Consider the following 21,411-nt stretch of genomic DNA (forward strand, 5'->3'; position numbering starts at 1 on the left):
GCCAACAGCATCCATCTAGGAACGTGCCCAATGGGTCCACATCCACACCAGAGACAACACTAGAAACGCAGCTTGGAGTATGCACAGATGCTGGGTCCAGCAGGCCTGGGTGAGAGTGCAGTCCCCACCCAGCCAGCTCAGCACCTGCCCTTGTGGGACTCCATCACCCACTCCTGACACCCACCCCCTGGGACAGTCATGAGGAAATGGTTGGATATAAGTGCCTGCAGCACACATGCTGATTAAACTTTAGTTTCTGTTCCCATCATTATCAAAGGTACATTATACTTGACTTTCTGTGGATTGACATTTCTCCGCAAGCAGGAAACAGGATCCACAAGGAAGTGTTTCTGACCCCCTGCCTAGGACACTGGCTGGCACACGCTGGGCCCTTGATAAACACACACTGAATGAACACAAAAATGAAGGAAGGAGGGGTTTCACTTGCTCCTGGGCAAATCCTCTCTCTGAGCCTCTTTCCTCATCTGTTTAAGGGGCTGCTAGAGGCAGGTCTGGAAGACACCGAGCCTGGAGCCTGGGACTGGGCCTGGACCATAGACGCACGTAATTAGTGGTGGTTATTATTACCCTCATCAATACCACTGCACGGGGCTGTGAGCCAGCAGCTGGCGAGGGACCATGAGCAGGACATGGGGTGCGGAGCCAGGAGCACAGCTGGGGCAGGGTTATTCTTGTGCTGCACCCGGAGGCCTGCAGTCACACCCATGGAGGTGACAACAAAATCTGGCATTGTGGAGGGCTGTCCCCCCCACTTTTTTTTTTAGCTCTTCTCAAGCTCTCTCCACCAACTGCAGCCAGATTTAGGAGGTTTAATTAATTAGCCAGTGTTTATAAAGCGTTTGAAGAATTTTAAAAGTGCGACGTAAGTGCCAAATATTATTTTAATCTCTGTGTGTTTTTTCCCAGCAGAGTCTTTCCCTCATTTGCTTGCTTTTCTTTTTCTCTGCAGGTTCTGTTCTGGGAACTGGGCTTCTTAAAAACCACTCCCGCGGTTCTGGGCCCGGGGTCATCACGCTGGCATCACTGTCAAACCCATTTCCCACTCTCTCCTGCCTTCCTGGCAATGGTTCAGCAGCTTGCACTGTCTCAGGGAGAGGAGGGCGGCTGGGCAGGCGTCCTCCCACGGTGCTAGTGGGACTGGAAGGTGGGCCATCCTTTCAGGAAAACAGTGTGGCGGGAGGCGCCCAGGCGTGGCGGCTGTTCCCCAGCCTTTGCTGGGCTGCTCCACAAGGACGCAACCCCAGAAACGGAGTGGGGTCCCCATGGAACGGTCTTGTGAAAGTTGGGAAAAAACTCAAGTGCTCAGTGACAGGGATGGTTAAGGGAACTGTGGCCTGTTCTCTAGATGGAATTACAAGCAGCCATCACAAAACAGTAACTGTGAAACTGGTAATCTGGACATTTTTGCAAGGCATAATTTTAAATGATATTGTGGTTAGTGAATAAAACCTGTCCATTGCAAAGCATTTAGAGAAAGCAAAAGTATAAAAACAAAATAATAATCTCATCGAATACCATCAAAGATAACTGCATTTTGACATTGGTAAAAAATGAATGAATAAAAACAATGTAAAATCATACTCATATTACTAAGGATATTTGAAAATGTTTTGCATCATTCATTCAGATGTTCTTATAAAAAATAAAAAATTGCAAATATTGTCATTTCCAAGAAAAGGAGACTGTTGATCCCAAGATGATGAACTTATGATGACCACATCTACATATAAGGATTATAATTATGGACACAGAAATAGATGACAAGATCAGAGTCAGTTACTAAGTGATGTTTTTCATGTGATCTTAAACTTCTAATTTTGAAAAAATGTATATCTGATTTAAAGACAAACATGACTAATTGTGAGTAGCAGACTTCCAAGGCATTCTGCTTTTATGTTTTCTGTTTGTATTACATGTACAATAGAGAAGCAGGAAAACGGCTTTCAGTATCATCATGACTTTGTAAAATAAACTAAAACTATATATAAACAAACAACTGCAAGGTACTACTGCTTTTCCCCTTTTTTTTAATCACATATTAGTGCATGTTTAACTCTGGTGGGCATAGTGGTTCTGCACTGTAGCCTCTCCACGCACAGGCACAGCCTAGCCTACTTGGACAATTTATTGAGCCCGGTGGTTGAGTTTCCTCATCTGTAAAGTGGAGATGACATCAACAACTGTATTTCAGGGACTAAGTTAGCCCACGTTTCATGCTTGAAGCTGTGCCTGACATGCAGTAGGTACTCAGTACCAGCTTACCACACGTTACATTCAGTCGTTGTCGTTTCGTTCTGTTTGGGTTTCCTCATCTATGGGAGTGGGACTGATGTTGGTAAAGCACCCTGCAAAAGCCCTTGTGCACAGAGCAGCTGCTGCTGCTGCTGCTAAGTCGCTTCAGTCGTGTCCGACTCTGTGCGACCCCATAGATGGCAGCCCTCCAGGCTCCCCCGTCCCTGGGATTCTCCAGGCAAGAATTCTGGAGTGGGTTGCCATTTCCTCCTCCAATGCATGAAAGTGAGAAGTGAAAGTGAAGTTGTTCAGTCGTGTCCGACTTGTAGCGACCCCATGGACTGCAGCCCACCAGGCTCCTCTGTCCATGGGATTTTCCAGGCAAGAGTACTGGAGTGGGGTGCCATTGCCTTCTCCGGCAAGGTACTACACAAGGCTATAGAACGCAACTCTCTTTGGATCATGAATCTAATGGGCTTTTTCTTTTTTATTCCTTCTATTTTGGGTATTTTCAGATTTTTTAAACTGGATAGCTATTAAAGAATATTTACATGTCAATGTATGGCAAAACCAATACAATATTGTAAAGTAATTAGCCTCCAATTCCAATTAAAATAAGTTAATTTATATTAAAAAAGATTAAAAAAAGAATATTTACAGTATCCCACCTGTAATAAGAAAAACCTATACATGTAATATGTATGTTACCTGGGTATGAATATTTGTTATTTGAATGAACCTTCCTAAGAATTGTCTGTTTTGTTCGGTGCTTTTTCCCTAGCTCCCAATATAGGGCCTGGCATAGGGTAGATGCTCAATAAATACCTGCAGACTCTCTGATCAAAGCATCTTGGGAAAAGGCCTAGAGTGCTAACCATCATGACACTGAGGTGAGTTATGACTGGGAAACGGGACGAGTGGTGAGTGGGCACCAGGATGGGCGTGTTTTCTATTTCATAGTAAATAATACATTGAAGTCTTCCTCGCTCTCTCTTTTTTTTTTTTTTGCAGTGAACAAACTTGTTGCTTTTGGAAAAATACTAAGTAATGAATAAAACATGTAGGTTATCTATTGGAGGAAGTCATCACAGTGGGTGGAACTTCCCCGTGTATTTGTTGTGAGAGGAACTCCGTGTCCACGGGGACAACGAGCAGGGAGCTCACAGGACAGGGGTGGATAGCGATGAATGATGAGAATCTGCTGTGCTCCGGGCCCTCAGCTCAGGGCTGTGCAGCGGCTGTCCTGGCCTCATGGAGCTCGCACACAAGTGGATAAGATAGACTTTAAAGAAATAACTCCAAAGCTTACATTTGGAATGAGCCCCAACCCTTTAGACAAGAGACTCCTGCTGGCATCTTTGACCCTATCTCCTGTTCCCTCCCCATAACCTGCTCCAACCTCCCTGGTCTTCCACTAATGGACCAAGGAAGGTATAAGAGATGAAATAAGATAGGGACTGAGAACTGACCACTGAACCTGGAAAAATATCTTCGATTTTTTTTTTTTAAACAACATTCATGTGTAGTTTTTGAGATTAAGAAAAAGATAAAAACAATTTAATCAGAAGTGAAGAAACAAGCATGGATGCTTTTCTAACGGAAAAAACAAATCGACTTAGAACTGAAACTTGCCAGGAGGGAAACAAGGCCACTGTGATCTCTGGGTGTGATTCCTCCTGCCTCCTCAGGATGCAGAGGCAAAGCTAAAACACATTTCCCAAGAGCCAGCCTTTCCTGGTGGGCGTCACTGCCCCTCGTGTGGGAGCCTGGGCCTGGACAGTGGGTCACCAGAGCAGGGGCTTTAGGGACAGGCTGGAGGCCACCCCTCAGATTTCCACAAATCCAAGGAGCCTGGGGCCTGGGAGGCTATGGCAGGAGCTCTGGCAGCACCTGGGGCTCAGTATCCCAAGAAAACATCCACCCTGGCCCCACCTGGTTTAGCATCCCCCTTCCTGGCTTTGACTGTTACTGGCCATCCTTGGGGGTGGGGAGTGCTGGTTTATCACCCCCTCAACACAGCAGCACCTCATCAGGCACTGCCTTAGGCATCTTCTGGGTTACGAGTTGATGTCTGTGTATGAGTGTGTAGTGAGGAGGGTGGATGGGAGTTCGCACACAGGAGAGAAAGAGAAATGTGCACATGCATGCATGGGTGTGCCAAGCACAAGTATTCACACATGTGTGCATGGATGGGTGTAGGGGTGCATACACACATAAGCTTGTGTACAAGATGCTCACCTGTGCAGGAACATGCTCTGGTGCAGCTCAGGAGTGTATCAGAAGGGGACCGGGGACCAGGGCCAGGCAGGGGCGTGAACTGTGTACAGGAGAGTATCTGAATGTGGGTGTGAACCTGTTGGTGTGTGTCTGTGCCCAAGGTGTGAATAGTTAGATGTCTGGGAGGGGTGTGAGCACGTGGGTACATACAAATGTGGGTGCACGCAGGGGAGGAGAGAAGTGGCGTGTGTGCACGAGTGTGTGTGTATGTGTACAGGGAGGGCACGTATGCAATGGGAATGGTGTACATGAGTGTGAATGTGAGGGTGTGTGTGCTGACGTAAGTGCTGGGGAGAAGGGGCTGCAGCGTGTGTGGGGACCACTGTCATGTACACTGTGTGTGTGAGTGCCCAGCTGTGAACGTGCCTGGCACACACGGGGTAGTGAAAGAGTAAGGAGGGCGGGGGAGATGCCCCCTCAAGTCTGGCTCCTGGTGGGCAAGGCCCTGTCTGGCCCCTGGCACAGGGTCCTGCCCTTGACGGGAGGCTCAAACCTTTACTGAGCACCTACTTACTAGGCAGTAGCCACAGGGCACAGTGGTGAGGAGGCCAGCCTGGAATTGCCCTGCTGGGGCTCATGACCCTGGGTGGGGCAGGTGGCTCCCAGGATGCATTCAGGAGGGGTTGTACAGGTGATGACTGTGTAGACTCTGCAGTTCCCAAGGGGGAGCCTGGGGCTCTGATCCAGGAGTCCCAGCTGCAGCTAGGCGCTGACTTTCCTCTGGAGTCAGGCTGATTCACTTACACCCTTTCAAGCCTCACTCTACATCCAGGTCGCGTCCTGGATGCCACAGGACACAGAGCCAAGTCAGATGGGTTCTCACTCTTGTGGGGCAGAATCTTGAACACAGGCAATAATCATGTGCAGGGTGATCAGTAAGAAGAGGCTTGGGGACAGGGTGTTGGAAGAGATCTGAGAAGACTTCCTGGAGGTGGTGGTCCCTGAGCTGGGTCTTGAAAGCTGACAAAGGCTAGGGAGAAGGAAAGGCATTCAAGAAGGAACAACGATGTGAGCATGGGTGTAGAGGAGAGAAAAGGGCTTGGCACAATTAAGGGACCAGGGCAGAGTCCTTGGGACATACTCAATAGCTGTGAGCATGCTGGGGAAGGGTTAGCCCAGGACTGAGCTACCTAGCACCCTAAAGGAGGGCTTCAGTTGCCATCTAAAGAGCAGGCCATCACTGGGAGCAGCCTACTGGTACCTGTTGGGTGGAGATGCCCCAGATACTGCGGTGGAAACTAGCACCTGCCTTGGGACCAGCACAAATGAGGATACACATGGCCTTGTGAATAATACGGGAGTGGGCCCACTGGGATCAGGGTACTCTCTCCTCCATCGCCACTACAGGCAACTCAGAGAACTGGACACTGTCCATATGCAGGTAAAGGGCAGACCCTGGTATCCCTCTCCACGTAGCAGGTAAACTCTTAAGGTGCCAAGACAGTCTGAAGCTTGGGCGCTGGGGCCAGAAGATGAATATATCAGCCCTAGCAGGGTGACTTAGCAGAGTCACTTTTCTCAAAGCTTCCACTTTCTCACCTGTAAACGAGGGGGTGCCACTGTCTCTCTCTCTCCTCAAGGCCAGACGTTCAGTGGTTGGAAGAGCTGGCCTGAGATCTGTACGTTTCCCCAACTCCCATCTTTCTCCTGACCCACAGCCAGCTATTAGCAGAGCAGTTGGCTCACCTTCCAAGATCTGGCCAGAATCTGACCTCTTCTTACCACCTCTATTGTGCCACCATCCTTCACCTAGATCCTTATCTCAGCTTCCAAACCAGCCTCCCTGCTCCACCTCACCTCTATGTGACATACGTTCTCTGCAGCCAGAGGAGCCCATAAAACCTAAGGTAACATGATCATTCCTTTGTGCAAAACCCTCCTGCAGCCTTCATTGTTCTCACAGTGAGACCCAGGATCCTTCCTGGAGCCTTGCTCGCAACTGTGCTGGATTCTCAACTCACCTCAGGGCCTTTGCACTTGTCACTATCTCTGCCTGGCACTCTCATCCTCTAGATATCTGCATGCTGGATTTCTCACCTTCTTCAAGCCTGAGAAACTTCCTTGGCACTGTGTATAAAGCACCACCCCCCTCAATGTCCCTTTCTCTGCTTTATTTTTCTACAATACGTATCACCCACCACCCAACATAGTACAAGCATTTGTCAATTTCATCAGCATCTAAACCCCTACCTAGACTTATAAATCCTTTGAGGGGGGACTCAGTTTTGTTCCCTACAGTGTCCTCCATGTTTATACCAGTGACTGGCATTTGCTGAATGTATGTTCTAGTTTAGATACTAATTCTGCCACACATGAGACCCCAGAAAGTGTCTTGACCCCTTTGGAACTCTGGTTTCTCATCTATAGAATGAGGATGGTGCTGCTGATAATAATAACAATAACACCAGGGCTATTCTAGGATGAAACAGGCTAACGTGTGTGAGGAGCTCAGTGCTGTGCCTGGCACAGAGGAAGTGCTCAGTGCGGGGCGTTACCACGGCAGTGGATATTTAAGGATGAAGAGGAAGACAGACGATTGCAGCCGTAAGCCTAAGAAGCTAAAGATTCTCTCTGAGGCAGAATCAGCTCTTCCTCAATGTCTACACAAGATCACTTGGAGCAGAACCTGTGCACAGGCTCTGTGCACTGTTGGCAGGAGGCCGGGAGGGCCTGAGTGTTTGCTGGGTTTAGACGGGACCCGGATGTAATGAAGAAATGCTCACGGCACAGCCCTGTTTTCAAAGCAGCAGGGAAAGAACTACCACTCGATGTGCGCTGTAAGCACCCTCTGCACTCTCCAGGGCTGGTGGGGCCAGGCGAGGCTGGGAGAGCAGGCAGGGGCAGTAACACCCACCATGCACTTTCTTGACAGCCTAAGGACCTTTCCCCTACTTCCCCATTTTGCAGAAGGAGAAACTGAGGCCCAGGAGTAAAGCCTGGAGAGGCTGAGAACCCTCGTGTGTCCTTTCAACCCCAAACCTCCACGCCCAGCTGTTCCTCCAGGACAAGCCCTGGTGCTTCCCAGCCACGCTCTCATGGGTACAACACACCGGTAAGGCCACATAACAGGAAGCCCTCATTTATTTAACTGTCACGACCTAGTGATGCAACTTCTGTTGTCACCAGCCCCTTCCTACAGGTGAGGAAGCTGAGACCCGACGAGGCAGGAAGGGGCAGAAGCAGAACTCAAACACAAACGTCAGACACATGCAATCTCTTCCCTCTGTGACCGGGTCCCCTCCAGGTCAGGCTTCTGGATTCTCAGGCTGCCAAGGACACACACACATTTTCCCAGTTGAGATAAAGGCTCCCTTAAAGCGACATGCATTTATTAAATGACATTTGCCAAGATTTCAGCACATTCTGTGGCTGACAGCAGACAGTCTCCGGACAAGATTTTTCCCCAAGTTGACACTATTCGCTGATGCCTTTTATAGTGCTTTTCGCAGTTCACAAAAGCACTTTCCACAGCTCTTCATTCCCTTAACCCTCAAAGGTCTCTGTGCAAGAAGAAAGACTGGTAGCATTTCCATTTTACAGATGAGGAAACCGAGGCTCAGAGCAGGGAAAGACACCTCTTTCAGAGCACACAGCCAAGAAGTGGCACATTCACCTGGATTCACTCAGGAACGTGTTCCAAAGCGGATGCCTCTCCATTGCCTCCCCTGCTAGACAGAGGGTCTGGGGTACCATCACGATGGAGGGTGAGAGAGGCATCCCAGCTGGAGCATCTGAGCTGGAAGGGACCAGCAGGAGAGCAGCCAAGCTGAGCCTCTGCTTCACAGAAGAGGAAACTGAGGCTCAGAGGGACAGCATGGTGGGTTCCGAGTCCGGGTTGGTAACTGAAAGAGCAGCCAGAGCCCCAACCAGAAAATGATGACTGCACGATAATAACAGTAATAGTAACGACGGCTAACAGGCATTGAGCACGGGTATTACCAAGAGCATGACAGGCCTCACCACCCTCCACAGGGACCCAGCAACACAGGCTGTCCTACCCCACTTCACAGAGGGGAAGACTGAGGCTCGGGGAGGTACAGCCACTTGGACACGTCACAAGGCTGCAGAGTAGTCTGACTCCACCCACATCCTTACCCACTGCATCAGGTGGGCTGGTGTGATGAAAGACCCTCGGGGGAGGCTGGCACTGAGTCAGGCCCTCCAAGTCGAATCCCAGTCAAGAGAGTATAGCATGAACTGCATCTGTTTCATGGTTTATCTGCTTGTTCACCATGGAGTTTACACTGGGGCAAGCTGTTCAGTACAGCGAGAATTTAGGTACCAATTCTAGGGTTTCAGGACCCTTACCTCCAACCTAGATGGCACTGACACTTTGTACTTCCAGATTACCTTGAAGTGAAGTGAAAGACACTCAGTCATGTCCGACTCTTTGCGACCCCATGAACTATACAGTCCATGGAATTCTCTAGGCCAGAATACTGGAGTGGGTAGCCTTTCCCTTCTCCAGGGGATCTTCCTGACCCAGGAATCGAACCAGGGTCTTCTGCATTGAAAGTGGATTCTTACCAACTGAGCTATTTCACACAACAGGCAGGGATTTGTAGTCGTGGTCCCCTTACAGAAGCAGAACTGTGTAATGGTTAGGGCACAGGTCTGTTTTCTGACCAGGATTACTGCCTGTGTGACCTCAAGGTTCTGAGCTCCCTTTTAAAATTGAGGGTCTTTCTTCATTCAAACAATATATATTAATCTGTCTACTTTTAGCAGGCCCAGTATAAGGTCCCAGAGGCCCAGCAGTGAATAAGACATGGTCCCTATTCTCAGATAGCTTATATTCTAGTGGGAGAGACAGGGGTGAAATAATGAAGCAAATATAAAAATGGCTAGGAGTGAAAAATACATCTGGCACCATGAAAGAGAATAACAAGCAGAACCACTTTTAGAATGGGGCAGTTGGGAAAGGCGTCTCTGAGGAGGTGAGATGGCAGCTGAAGGAAGCAAAGGCCAGGGAAGGTGCTCTGGTAGGAGAGAAGAGCAAGTGCAAAGGCCCTGAGGTAGGAAAGCAGCCAGCACACGTGAGGTCCAGAAAGAAGACTGCTGGGGCCGAAGCCCTCGGGGGAAGATGAGTGTGGTACTAGTTGGGGCTGGAGAGGTGGATGTTTTCCAGAAAATGCCATGTCTCAGGGATCATAGTAAGGAGTTTGATTTTATTTGAAGGGAATCACTGAAAAGTTCAGAGAAAGACCAAGAGGATTTGATTCACTCCAGGTGCTATGGGTAGAGACTGAAGCGGGTAAGAAGGGAAACAAGATAGCAGTGATGAGGATGCTGCAGCGTTTAGGGGCCTGAGTTCAAACCTAGCTCTGTACTTATGAGCCGTGTGACCTTAGGCAAGTCACGTCACCTCTTTGAATATCTGTTTCTTCATCTGCCCAAATAATAATAGTTCCCATCTCACAGAGCAGTGGTGAGAATGAAATGAGATGAGGTATAATCATCCTATCACATGACCTCCCATGTTCAATGTCAAGTGCTCGGTGAATTAGATCCTACTTGGTCTGGCCCTGACCTCTCCTAACTCCCACACTGCCTATCTCCCTTAAGTCCAGCCTCACTGGCTATTCTTGGAACACAGCTAACCCATCCCAGCCTCAGGACCTTTGCACGTGCTACTCCTCCGTGTGGCCTGCTGAACCTGATATTCCCTTGGCTGCTCCCTCAGTTTTACCCAGGCCTCTGCTCTTTGGAGAGCACCCCCACCCCATCCCCACTCAACCTTCGATTCTCTTGACCTGCTTTAGCTCTCTTCACGGCACTTGTCTCCACCTGACATACTGTTTACTTGGGTCTGTTTTTCCTTTCTCACTGGAACGCCAGCTCCATCAGAGCAGGTGTTTTTGTCTGTCTGCCGCTGTATTCCTAGCACCTAGAGCCATCCCGGCACATAGATGCTCAAAAATATTTGTTGAATGGATATTTACAATTAAAATGACCATAATAAGGGCAGAAAAGTGATTAAGAGTAAACCGAGGCTTGGATTTAGCTTTTTAACTCTCACTGGCCACATGACCTTCGGAGGAGCCCAATTTAGCTTTGGGGATCCTCAGTTTCCTTATCTGTAAAAGGAGGATGAGGACTTCATACATTTTGGCTCATTATAAGGATTAGACAATGGCACACGTTCAAGTATCGATGGATGAAATGATGCCTCATGTCTAGCAGTCTTTACCCATCCTCCGTCCTCCCGCTTTTCCCAGAAAAACGCGGGGCAGGTGAAACATGAGTGGCAGATGAGTGTTGAAGCTGAGGTTCCTCACACCATTCCTCATCTCACAAATGTTTGAAATTTTCTAAAATAAAAAGATAAGGAAGAGGCAGCAGAGAGCCCCAGCTCAGCTAGTGCCCGAGCACACTGTACATGACTTGCTTCCAGCCTGGGCTGCCACTTCTGAAGGACGCCGCAGGCTGGCATCGTCACCCACATGCTCCGGCCCTCCCGCCGGCAGGCTCGCCTCTCACTCCTGGCTCCCGATCTCCCCCTGGGCCGCACACCTGATCTCCCCCAGGTCCTGGCTTAACCTGCAGCCATCTCACACTCTGTGCCCCCAATCGGATGTGCCAGGAAATCTTCCAGACACAAAGAACCAATTCTGTATAACCGCCAACTTCCACCTCAGCTGTTTTGCATCTCCCTGGACTGAGGGCCTGGCAGGGAAAATCCACCTTGTGGAGGGCGCCATCAAAAGACCTGTCCCAGGAACACCCAAGTTAACAGGAAAGCAGTTTCAGCTGTGAAAATAGATGCTTCCTTCTTCTGTATGGGATGGAAACACATCTTGGGAACAGCCGCTGTCTCTGCCTCCCAGAGGGATGGACTGACTGACAAAAATATGCAAGGAGCACCAAGAGGGCAGGAGAGCAGCAACCCTGTGTCCCAGTAGCTCTGCCGGGCAGGGTGGAGGGACGCCGAGTGAGTGAACATCATAGGTGCTGTGGTCATCTTGACTCTTAACACTTACTGTGTGGCCTTGAGCAAGTTGCTCTGCCTCTCTGAGCCTAGTTTCCTCACTGGTCAGATGGATTTGATGACAACCATGCACATCACCCAGGGTAACTGTACGTACCACTGGGACCTTATGCGCCAAGTGCTGAGCCCAGTAAAGGGCCGGGAATGATGGTTCCCATTATTATCACTTTGGTATTTTCCATGGAACGTGGCATGCTGTCAGATGTCTAGCTTTAGTGATGGAAACTTCCAACCCAGCTTGGTTTTAAAGAGCCTTGGCCTGAATGACAGGGGGGCTTGGTGTGCCATGCAAGCCTTGCCAGGGATCTGCTGTGTGAGCCCAGCCAGCCCTGACCTCTCTCAGGGCTGCAGTTTTCTTGGTCGCACAAAGAGGTGCTGACTGACGGCAGCTCTCACAGGCCTCCTCCGGCTTTCCAGGTCTGGGAATCCACAATTCCAGCCCTGTGGATCGAGACAGAGACACCTAGAGGCAGTCTGTGCCCATGGCGGGTGCTGAGTCCTAGGAACTATTCAGTCACACCAGCCAGTCTCTGCTCAACTTGTCTTCCCTGACTGCACAAAAGCCACAGGGAAAAACGTGATGCTCGTGTTCACTCGCGACAGCTCTTGTTTTGTGAGCGCCTCTGCTCTGTGCGCAAGGACTTTTGCAGGGTGCTTTACCAACATCAGTCCCACTCCCATAAATGAGGAAACCCAAACAGAACGAAACGATGACGACTGAATGTAACGTGTGGTAAGCTGGTACTAAGTACGTACTGCATGCCAGGCACAGCTTCAAGCATGAAACGTGGGCTAACTTAGTCCCTGAAATACAGTCGTTGATGTCATCTCCACTTTACAGATGAGGAAACTGAACCACCGGGCTCAATAAATTGTCCAAGTAGGCTAGGCTGTGCCTGTGCGTGGAGAGGCTACAGTGCAGAACCACTATGCCCACCAGAGTTAAACATGCACTAATATGTAATAAAAAAAAAAAAAAGGGAAAAGTAATAAGTAGCCTCCGATAAATCCTGGGGTGAGGGTTCAGAGGAGGAAGACATCCATGGAACAAGAGGCAGCACAGAGGCAAGGCTGAGTAGGTTCGGACATGTAATGATACAGACATATAGGAAACGGCATCTCGGGTGGCAGGAACGGCATAAACAAAGGCACAGAGATGAGAAAGTTCAGCTGAGGCTGTGGATTTGTACAAAGGCGTTAAACAAACTTTGGTAAAGTACGCCTGCAATGCGGAAGTCCTGGGTTTGATCCCTCAGTTGAGAAGATCCCTTGGAGAAGGGAATGGCAACCCACTCCAGTATTCTTGCCTGGAGAATACCATGGACAGAGAGGAGCCTGGTGAGCTATTATCCACAGGGTCACAAAGAGTCGAACACGACTAAGCAACTCACACAGACACACATTTACCAAACTGGGTTAGGCCCTGTGTTAATGGCCATTAAACAAACCCAATGCCCCTTATTCGTATGTCTGGGGAACCCTGGAGTGAAAAGGGTCCAGCTGGGGCTTCTACAAGTGGAGGCCATCTCAGGGCCTCTCAGGTGCTGATACACTTGAGCTGCCAGGAAATCTCTGGCTGCAGGGCGGAAGTCTGGCCATCTAGCAGCATCTCAACAGGTCAGCTCTTTGGAAAACATGTGGCTTAGAAATAGGGCCTGTCAGGGAGGGAGCCCAGGCCCTGTTGTAGGTTTTGCTTTATTTTTTTTTAAAGAAAACTTGGACCCACTCAACAGTTTTGAGCAGGAGAGTGACATGATCAGAATTGTGTTGACAGACCAGAAATCTGAACGCATTAAAAAGAGGCGGGGGTGGGGGGGGGGCACCTTCCATCAGTTCAGGACTACAAATAAGAAAATAATCTGTCGCACGGAGCCATTGGAAGCAGCGAGCGAATGCGTGTGGGATTCATACAACAGTTTTAGACTGCCTTCCTCTCACACACCCCCTCTCCATCTGTCGCAAAGGGCACCAGGAAGATGCAGGGAGGAAGATTCCAGCTCTAGGGGCTCCAGAGCTCAGCAGCCCAGATCGGGGGCTCTGACAGGAGCCACACTGCTCCATGAGCTGTCATTTAGGAGGGCCAAGGGGCTGCCAGTGTTCCCATCCTCAGGGCACTTTCAGAGAAACAACTGTGGCTCAGTTAAAAACTTCTGCCCCAGAAGGAACCCTTTCACAAACCTCTATCTGAGCTGGATAGGGGGACCCTCTCACACCATTGGAAAGTACCCTTGATTAAGTCATCAAATGTCTCCCTTCTAAGGCTAACCAGCCATAAGGTCAAGATTCAAAATCCAAGCTGCCTACCACTGACCCCCTTGGGCAAGTTACTTCCCTAGTCTGGACTCTATTTTTCTCATCTGCAAAATGGGGATAATAGCCAACTCACGCTTTGCTTTGCTGACTGATAAGATAGCAGATCACTTGGCAGATAAGGCACTACTTAGGATTCAGCCAGGAATACAGGCAACATTCAAGGAATGCTGGTTCTCCTCCCTTCTCTCAACACGAGGATCCCATTAGGACTTCATACATGCTAAATGATGGCAAGTAAAGGAATGAATCATACCACGAGTTTCCACGGGGTTGGGAAAGGAGTAATTAATGGCAAGAAAGTACCCAGAGAACACCAAGACCTTAAAGGACCTTCCACAGACTCTATGGGGCCAAGGCACCCCACCCGTTTTTTCTTCTTGTGAAAGAGGAAGTGAGTTGAACTTCACCACTTAGGAAAGTACAGAGGAATCACCAGCATGCTACCCTCTTCCGAAGGGTGAGAGGTTCACCAGAGTGCTCAGCTGTCCCCCAAAGCCCGACACCCACTTTGGCCTGGCCTTCTCCAAATCAGAGCAAGGAGCGAATGGGAGTTTATCTAACGTCTGTCCAGCAGGGGTCCCAGAGGTCCTCAGACCCGGAGGGGCCAAGTGAGGAGCCTGCAGCCTTGGTGTCAGGCACTGCTGCTGCCACTACAGAGTCCAGCTTCCCAGGTGCCCCCAGTCCAGGCCCCTTGCCCTTCTTGCCGCCTCAGAATCTCCCTTGGTGAAGCTGTTTGAGGAAACACTGGCTCCAAGAACACAAGTTGGTGACTTCACTGGCCTCTTTTCAGAACTTCTCTTTGGCAACATTTGTGCTGAAGGCAATCTTTAGAAACTTCTTCCCTGTCTCCCCTATCCAAGATAATTCACATGAGCAGCCCCCCTCCAAACAGTGATCATGTGAAACCATAGCAGTCATGTGACACCTCCTAGGCCGACAGTTCTGCCGGAGACACTAGCAGTCATTCAATCCAAAGATGCCTTCCCAAGCCTGACATTTGAGTTCCTCACTCAAACAAATCCATTTTCTTAGAAAATTGGACAACTGCCTCCTTCTACCTTCCTGCTCTTCTGCCCTGCCTCTCTTCTGCTTTGTCATAAAATCCATGCCTGGAGACCCGAGGGAAGGGTCTGAAGCCCCATTCTTCAGCCAAACCAGGTGAATTCCATGCCAGGGCCAAGGGTGACCAGGACTCCTTAGAACCGAGTGAAGGATGCTGAGAAGCTCGAGCTCTGGGGGTGACACCCCTTCCCCACCACCCTCAACCAAGAAATGTATTCTTCCCTCCTAAGATTTATTTATTTCAAAGTTAATCTTGGCCCCTCTGCTGCTCCCACTTTTTCAGGCTATTGATGCTGAATGGATTGGAACGGAAGTTTTACAGCCTAATCTTTACCATTTTATAGATTGTTTTTATAGCAAAAGGGGGAGAATTTCCTCACGAGAAGGGTGTTGGTGCTCCCAAGGCAGCCTTGGGAAAGGCAGCTGCCCACTTGTTAATCAGCATCACCCTGAATTTCCCAGGGATGGAACCACTGGGTCCTGGTTAGAGAAGGGTCTCAAACAGACATTTAGAAATTAACTTGGGCCCAGTTCCCTGCTTCAGGGAACTTGTGAGAGAATCTCGTGCATCCCAGGCCAGGAAGGAGGGCAGGGCAGGGCCTCAGACTTTCACTGGGTGTAAATGGTCAGCTCAGGCGGGAAGGAGTAGATCGGAGACACCACTGGCTCATCAGAGAGACATGAAATCTATTAGGGCTTCCTCTTGCCCAGCAAGGGCCCAACTGTAATTGAAATACTGGGGGTGGGGGTGGGGATGTGTGGGGGTGCCTGCGTGGGTTCTGGGGGCTCAGTGGAAACAGTGGGGCAGAAAGAAGCTGCTGTCCACCCCCACCTCTCCCTCCACCCACTCTTTGCTAGTTCTCCCTTTCTCACCGCTATCAGATGGTTACCAGTCTCTAGGCAAATGCAGAAGGAGGGGGGAGGTGGGTACTGAGCTCATCTTTACCTCCCTCCCTCAAGAGAGGGAGGTGCAGAGACCCCCTCTGCTGACAACAGGGCTTCAAGCAGCCAGAAACAAAATCCCATTCTCCCCCCAACAACTCCTTTAACACAGTTTCTCTGCCCTCCACACCCTCCCAGGAGACTCAGGGTGCTGCAAAACCCCTTTAAGAAGCAGGGCTCCTGAATGGTGACCTCACCCTTTGGCGAACACACGGTAGCCTTCAGAGCCCGCCTGCTGGAGACAGCCAGGTGTTTGATGTAGGCCAACAAAAAGACATGCTCAGAGCCACAGGTAACAGCCCCACTGAGCACCTGAGCAGCAGCGAGCTGCCTGGAAACCTGGGGAAGGTGGGAGGAAGGAGGGGGGCCACAGAGCAGCCGGGAGCACGGCCATCCACCCAGAGGCTTTGGCAACCACAGGGACAATCCGCTGTGTTTCCACATCGGTATCTGCAGATCGCAGCCGCTCACCCCAGAGTTACCCTGGCCTCTCTTTCTCTTTTCCCCATACTAACACTGTTTTACTCTGCGCACCAGAGGGAGAGCTCACTCTTCCCCAATTGTCATAGCCTGTTTCTGTTCCATCCTGGCCAGTACAGGAAGGATCTCTGCCCCATCCCCTTCTCTCAGACCCTGAAGTCAAACATATGGAAAACATAAGACCTGGGAGAGAGATTCCAGAGGAGCCAGGGCGCCTTGCTCTGAAAGCCACTGGCAGCCTTCCTCCCCCATCAGATTGGGCAGGGACCAGTGAACCAGCTCTTCTGGGTCTGTTCTGATGGCCAGCATAGGGGCGCACAGTCGGAGTCCAGAGAGACTGGGTTCCATCCTTGGCTGTGTGACCTTGGGCAAGTCGCTGTCCCTCTCTGGGCCTCAGTTTCCTCATCTGGAACCCTGGTTACAGGCACCTCTCCCCCTATTACTGCTAGACATTAGCCGAGTGGCTCCGAGTGGCCGGCTGAGAGGCCTGGGCCGGCAATTTGGGGACGGCAGCGGTGGGCGGTGCGGGTGCTTACCTGTCCAGGCGCTGGACGCGGCGAGCAGCAGGCAGAGCAGCGGCCTGAGGCGGCCGGGGGCCGGACGGGCTGGCTCCATGGGCCGCGGCTGCGGAGCGAGGAGGGAGAGCGGCCGTGAGTGCGCGCTCGGGCGGGCGCGGGCTGGAGCGGGGAAATGACTAAGGCTCCCCCCTTTCCCCCCACCTCTCCTCCCGGCCGGGCTTCCCCCCTCCCTGGAACGGGCGCCTGGAGCGGCTTAGGAGGCGCCGTGAGCGCCGCGGTTTTCGGAGGAACACCCCTCCCCCGAGCCCCGCCACCCCGGAGAGATCAAGAGACGGAGAAGGGGAGAGACCCCAAGCGCGCGAGAAACGAAGCCAGGGACAGCCCGAGAGAGCCGGCAGGAGAGGGAAACAGACCCAAGGGAGCCAGGCAGAGAGCCAGAGACACAGAGAGGCGAGAGCTGAGGAGAAAGAGCGCGCGCGGAGTGAGCGAGGCGGCGCGCGGATCGAGACAGACAGAGCGGGAGAGGGAGGACCGCGAGGGCAGGGCGAGGGGCAGCGGGCCCGGCCGCCCCCGCCGCTGCCCACCTGCCCCACCCGGGCTCCTCGCGGCGCCGCGGCTCGCTTCCTCCGGCCCGCAGTCTGGGCAGGGTCCCCCGCCCTCCTTCCCTTCCCCTCCTCCCGCCGGCCTCGCTGGAGGCTGCGGGGCTCGGGCCCCGCGGGCACCTCCGCCGAGCGCCCGCCAGCTGAGCGCCCCGGGGAGGGAGGGAGCGAGAGAGGGCGGTGCGCAAGGCCCGGGCACCCCTTCATCCCCGCCCGGGCCCGGGCTGTGGCCCCGGCCGCCGGCGCCTCGCTCGGCTCGGAACTGGACGAGCCCGGGCTCCGACAATGTGCCAGTTCAGACGCCCGCGCGGTGGCCCCGGCCCCGAACCGCCTCTCCCTCGCCCCCTCCCTCAGCCAGCCGGGCTCGGACCTGCGCCGCCCGGCGGACGAGAGCTGCGAGACAGTGGAAGCGTCGCCGGGGCTGCCCCGAGGCCGGGCCCCTCGCTCCACTTTGCGCAAACTTGTTTTTCTAAGGTCAGAGCCGCAGGCCGGCTACATCGTCCTCTTAAGGTGGACTGGGGAAGTTGCGGCCGGCCTCCCCTCACCTCCGGACTCTGGCCGCTGCCAGTCCCAGCTTCCCGCCCCGGGAGGCTGGAGGCGGCTCGGGAGCGCGGGGAGTGGAGGAGGGGGAAGTCTGCCTTTCGCCCCTCCTCTGCGGCCCTGTCCCCGGGCCCCAGAGCCAAAGCCCCTCTCGGGGTGGGTGAGGGCCAGAGGGGCCCCTATCCTTTCAGATCTGGGCCGAGGTGAAGGAAAAAGCAGGAAGTAAGTGAAGGTAGGGGGAAGGGGGCAGGAAGGAGAGAGTGATGGTACAAAAATAGCGTGTGTGTAGGAAGGACTTCAGTACAGCCTGGAAAAGCGGCGCGGGGAGGAGAGGGAGCTGAAGGGGGGCTGTGGCCAGGAAACCGGGGGGGAAGAGTCCGGGCCTCTCTGGGGAGGTGGGCTCTCCCCGCCAGGTGCCTGTCAAGGAGGTGCCTCTCTGTCAAGGATGGCTGCTTCAGGGATGGGGAGGGGCCAGGAAGAGGTGCGGGGCCAGGGGAACTTGAAGGCCTGTGCTTCAGGAAGATGGCAGGGGGTGAGGAAAATGAAGGGATGGGAGGAGAGCAGGAGCCAGAGGCCTGGAGGCAGGACAGAGCCTGCTGGTGAGAAAAAAGCAGCCGTTTTCCCTCTCTCAATTCCTCTTTCTGTCCCCTTATTTGAGGGAAAGCTGTATCCCCAATAGCACTCAGGTCAGGGATGGGGGTGAGAATGCTCTGATCACCAGGCCAAAGAAGGCTCCAGACTGGGGGAGGGAATGGAGTCAAAGACCCTCTAATTGTAAATAAACAATAACCACTTTGGTTTCAAAAAGCCTTTAGTATGATATGAAGCAAGGTGGGAGAAGGGCCAGTCCTATAAACTGAGGAGAAATTGAAGCCCAGCGAGGGTATGGACTTGCCCAAGGTCACACAGCAAGACCTGGGGTAGAAACAAAGTTTGAATTTCTGATTCCCAGGTTAAAGATCTTTGTACAGTGACACCCTCATCCCTCCCCGACCCTACCCCAGCCTCCCTGTTAAATGCCTGGTCTTGACGTGGTGCTAAGACAAGGAGGCAGGCAGAGTGCTGCCTCGGTTCAAATCCTGCCAGCCACCTCTTTTGAGCTGTGTAGACTTGAGAAAATACCTGATTTCTGTGGCTCCATTTCCTGAGCCAACAGGAGTATCAACCTAAAAAGGCTGGAGTGAGGATTAGATGAGTTGGTATTTGTACAACATTTAAAAACTGCCACATGGCATTTGATAAATAAGTCATGCATATGACAGCAGTCCTCAGGAACCTACAGGGTTCTGGGCAGTATGTGAAGTGTAAGGGGATTTTCTTTGGGCAGGAAATGCAGCAGGGACCCACACCATATCCCTGTCTATGAAGAATTTACATTCTAGTGGGGAGACAGATAAGTAGACAAGCAGCAATAATTAATGAACAACAGAAGGTCGAGCTTACACAGTGAGAAGGGTGCGCTGATTTGGATAACGGTAAGTCCTCCTGAGACTGGGAGCTGAATCACAAAAAAAGGGCAGCAAGGTGAGGGTTGGGGGATTTGCTGTTCCAGGAAGATGGACCAGCACATATAAAGGCCCAGGGGCTAGCTTGACTGGAGGGCAGTGAGCAAAGGATGGGGGAGACTGGTCCAAATGGGTGACCTCGCAGGCCTTGGTAAAGCACCTGCATTTATTCTGCAGGGAAGAAATAATTGGCACTGTTAAGCAGGGGAGCGCCATGGTCTGATTTATGTGTTTAAAAGGCCACTGTGGCTACAAGTGGAGAGTGGGCTGGAGGGAGGAGAGTGTGGAATCACAGAGATGTTCTGGGGTACTCCTAGTATCTGAGGTGAGGGTAGGAAGTCTCCAACTGTTCAAGGCCACATCTGACTGAAACCATAAAGGTGACCAGTGGGGCTCCTGGGTAAATCCATCACCCGAATCTATCTGGGTGGGAGTCGGGGCAGGGGCTGCTGCTGCAGGTCAGAGATGAGGCAGCCTCCTGGCCTGGGCTTCCAGAAGGCTCTGCTGTTCACTGCACACATACACACAGACCTGCCTGGGATTAGGAACCTGCGGATTAGGGAAGGATAATAATGGAACCAGCTGCTATTTATGTAGCACCTTCGGCCAGGGCACCCAGCAGGGCTTCCCAACAGCCTCCCTTCTTCATCAGGAGGGGGTCTGGGCCTTGTTATCCTGAATCAGCATCTACATAAAAATCACCCTTGGCCAACTGCCAGGGCTGGGATATCACTGAGACCAATGGGCATCTGGATACATACTGTGGTAGAGGGACAATTTGCCTGAGGTCACGCAGATTACGGCAGATAATTGAGGTGAATCAACCCCTTCCATGGGAGGCATCCTGGGCTGCCCCAGATTAAAGTCAAAATGGCTTTGCCCCTTTCCCATTCATTCACACACTCGTCCATGTTTATTAAGTGTCTGCTATGTGCTAGGCACTAGGCTGGGCACTAGGGATGAAGCAATTGAGAAAAATAGACAAGAACCTCACCCCAAGGAGCTAATAGTCTTGTGGGGACAAGCAAGACAGTCTGTAAAATAGCTAGTCTGTCAGAGGGGGGACAGGCTACAGGGGTAAATGAAGCAGGACTGATGATGAGAGGGGAGGGCATCAGGGGAGGCCTCAAACAGGTGATATTTGGGCAAAGACCTGAAAGATGTGAGATGGAGCCAGAGGCAGCTCCGTCAGCCTTTGGTCCTTGACTCTGTAACTCCCTAGTATAACACGTCAGCACATCCCCCACTGGACCATGCCTCCACATCCAGAGCCAAAGCACTCCTCAGCCCCTTCCTTCCACCGCTCAGGTCCAGTCCTCTACCATCTCCCACCCTGTGTGTTCTCCACTCAGCAGCCAGAGGTCAGACCGTGTGCCTCTCCTGTTGTCCAGCGTTGGTGGAAAGAAGATGTGAAAGAGTACGAGGAGAGGAGGGTCAGGGTCTTGAAGCCAAGACTCTGCCTATTTGACTCATGCAACTTGGGGGAAAAATTTTTTTTTAGCCTCAGTCTGCAGCAGCAGCAGTCTGTTCATCAGTGAAACAGGAATAGCAAGATCCACCCTGGTCAAGGGGTTGGTGGTGGCACAAACGTGAAGCTGCTGTGGTAGGAGCATTTGTGGAATTTGTCCCGGCCAGTAGGGTGATGGTGCCCTTGTATGTGCCAGGCCCGTTTACAGGGATTGTCTTGTCAAAGCCTTAGAAATTCCACCGTGTCCCCAGAGGTGAGGAAACAAGGCCAGGGACAGAAAGCGACTGGACCAGGGTCACTCTGCCAGAGCCTGCAGGAGCCTGCAGGGACCCAGCTTTGCCGGGCGCCAGCCCTGCGGGCTCTGCTCCTCGTTTCCCATCACCCTGGGCTGGCGTCAGCAGGAAGGCCCGCCAGCCGCCTTTGTGTGGGGCCTGTCAGGAGGCCGGAGCTGCCAACGACCTATTTT

General features: G+C 52.0%; 1 protein-coding gene across 5 annotated transcripts in view; it reads right to left on the reverse strand.

Annotated features, from left to right (window-relative positions):
• SIRPA (signal regulatory protein alpha) overlaps positions 1-18,171 on the reverse strand; it is a 43,648-nt gene extending 25,477 nt beyond the window's left edge. The window contains exons 1-2 of one of the 5 annotated variants that reach the window (XM_055544386.1): positions 17,978-18,171; positions 16,852-16,939 (exon numbers count right to left, since the gene is read on the reverse strand). In XM_055544386.1, the coding sequence (XP_055400361.1) occupies positions 16,852-16,930 (79 nt within the window). In that variant the 5' untranslated portion in view covers positions 16,931-16,939; positions 17,978-18,171. The other 4 variants (XM_055544385.1, XM_055544384.1, XM_055544382.1 and 1 more) reach the window with 4 other exon arrangements.
• Positions 18,172-21,411: the final 3,240 nt, after the last annotated feature.

This window comes from Bubalus kerabau, chromosome 13 (assembly GCF_029407905.1).
Source record: "Bubalus kerabau isolate K-KA32 ecotype Philippines breed swamp buffalo chromosome 13, PCC_UOA_SB_1v2, whole genome shotgun sequence".
NCBI lineage: Eukaryota > Metazoa > Chordata > Mammalia > Artiodactyla > Bovidae > Bubalus > Bubalus kerabau.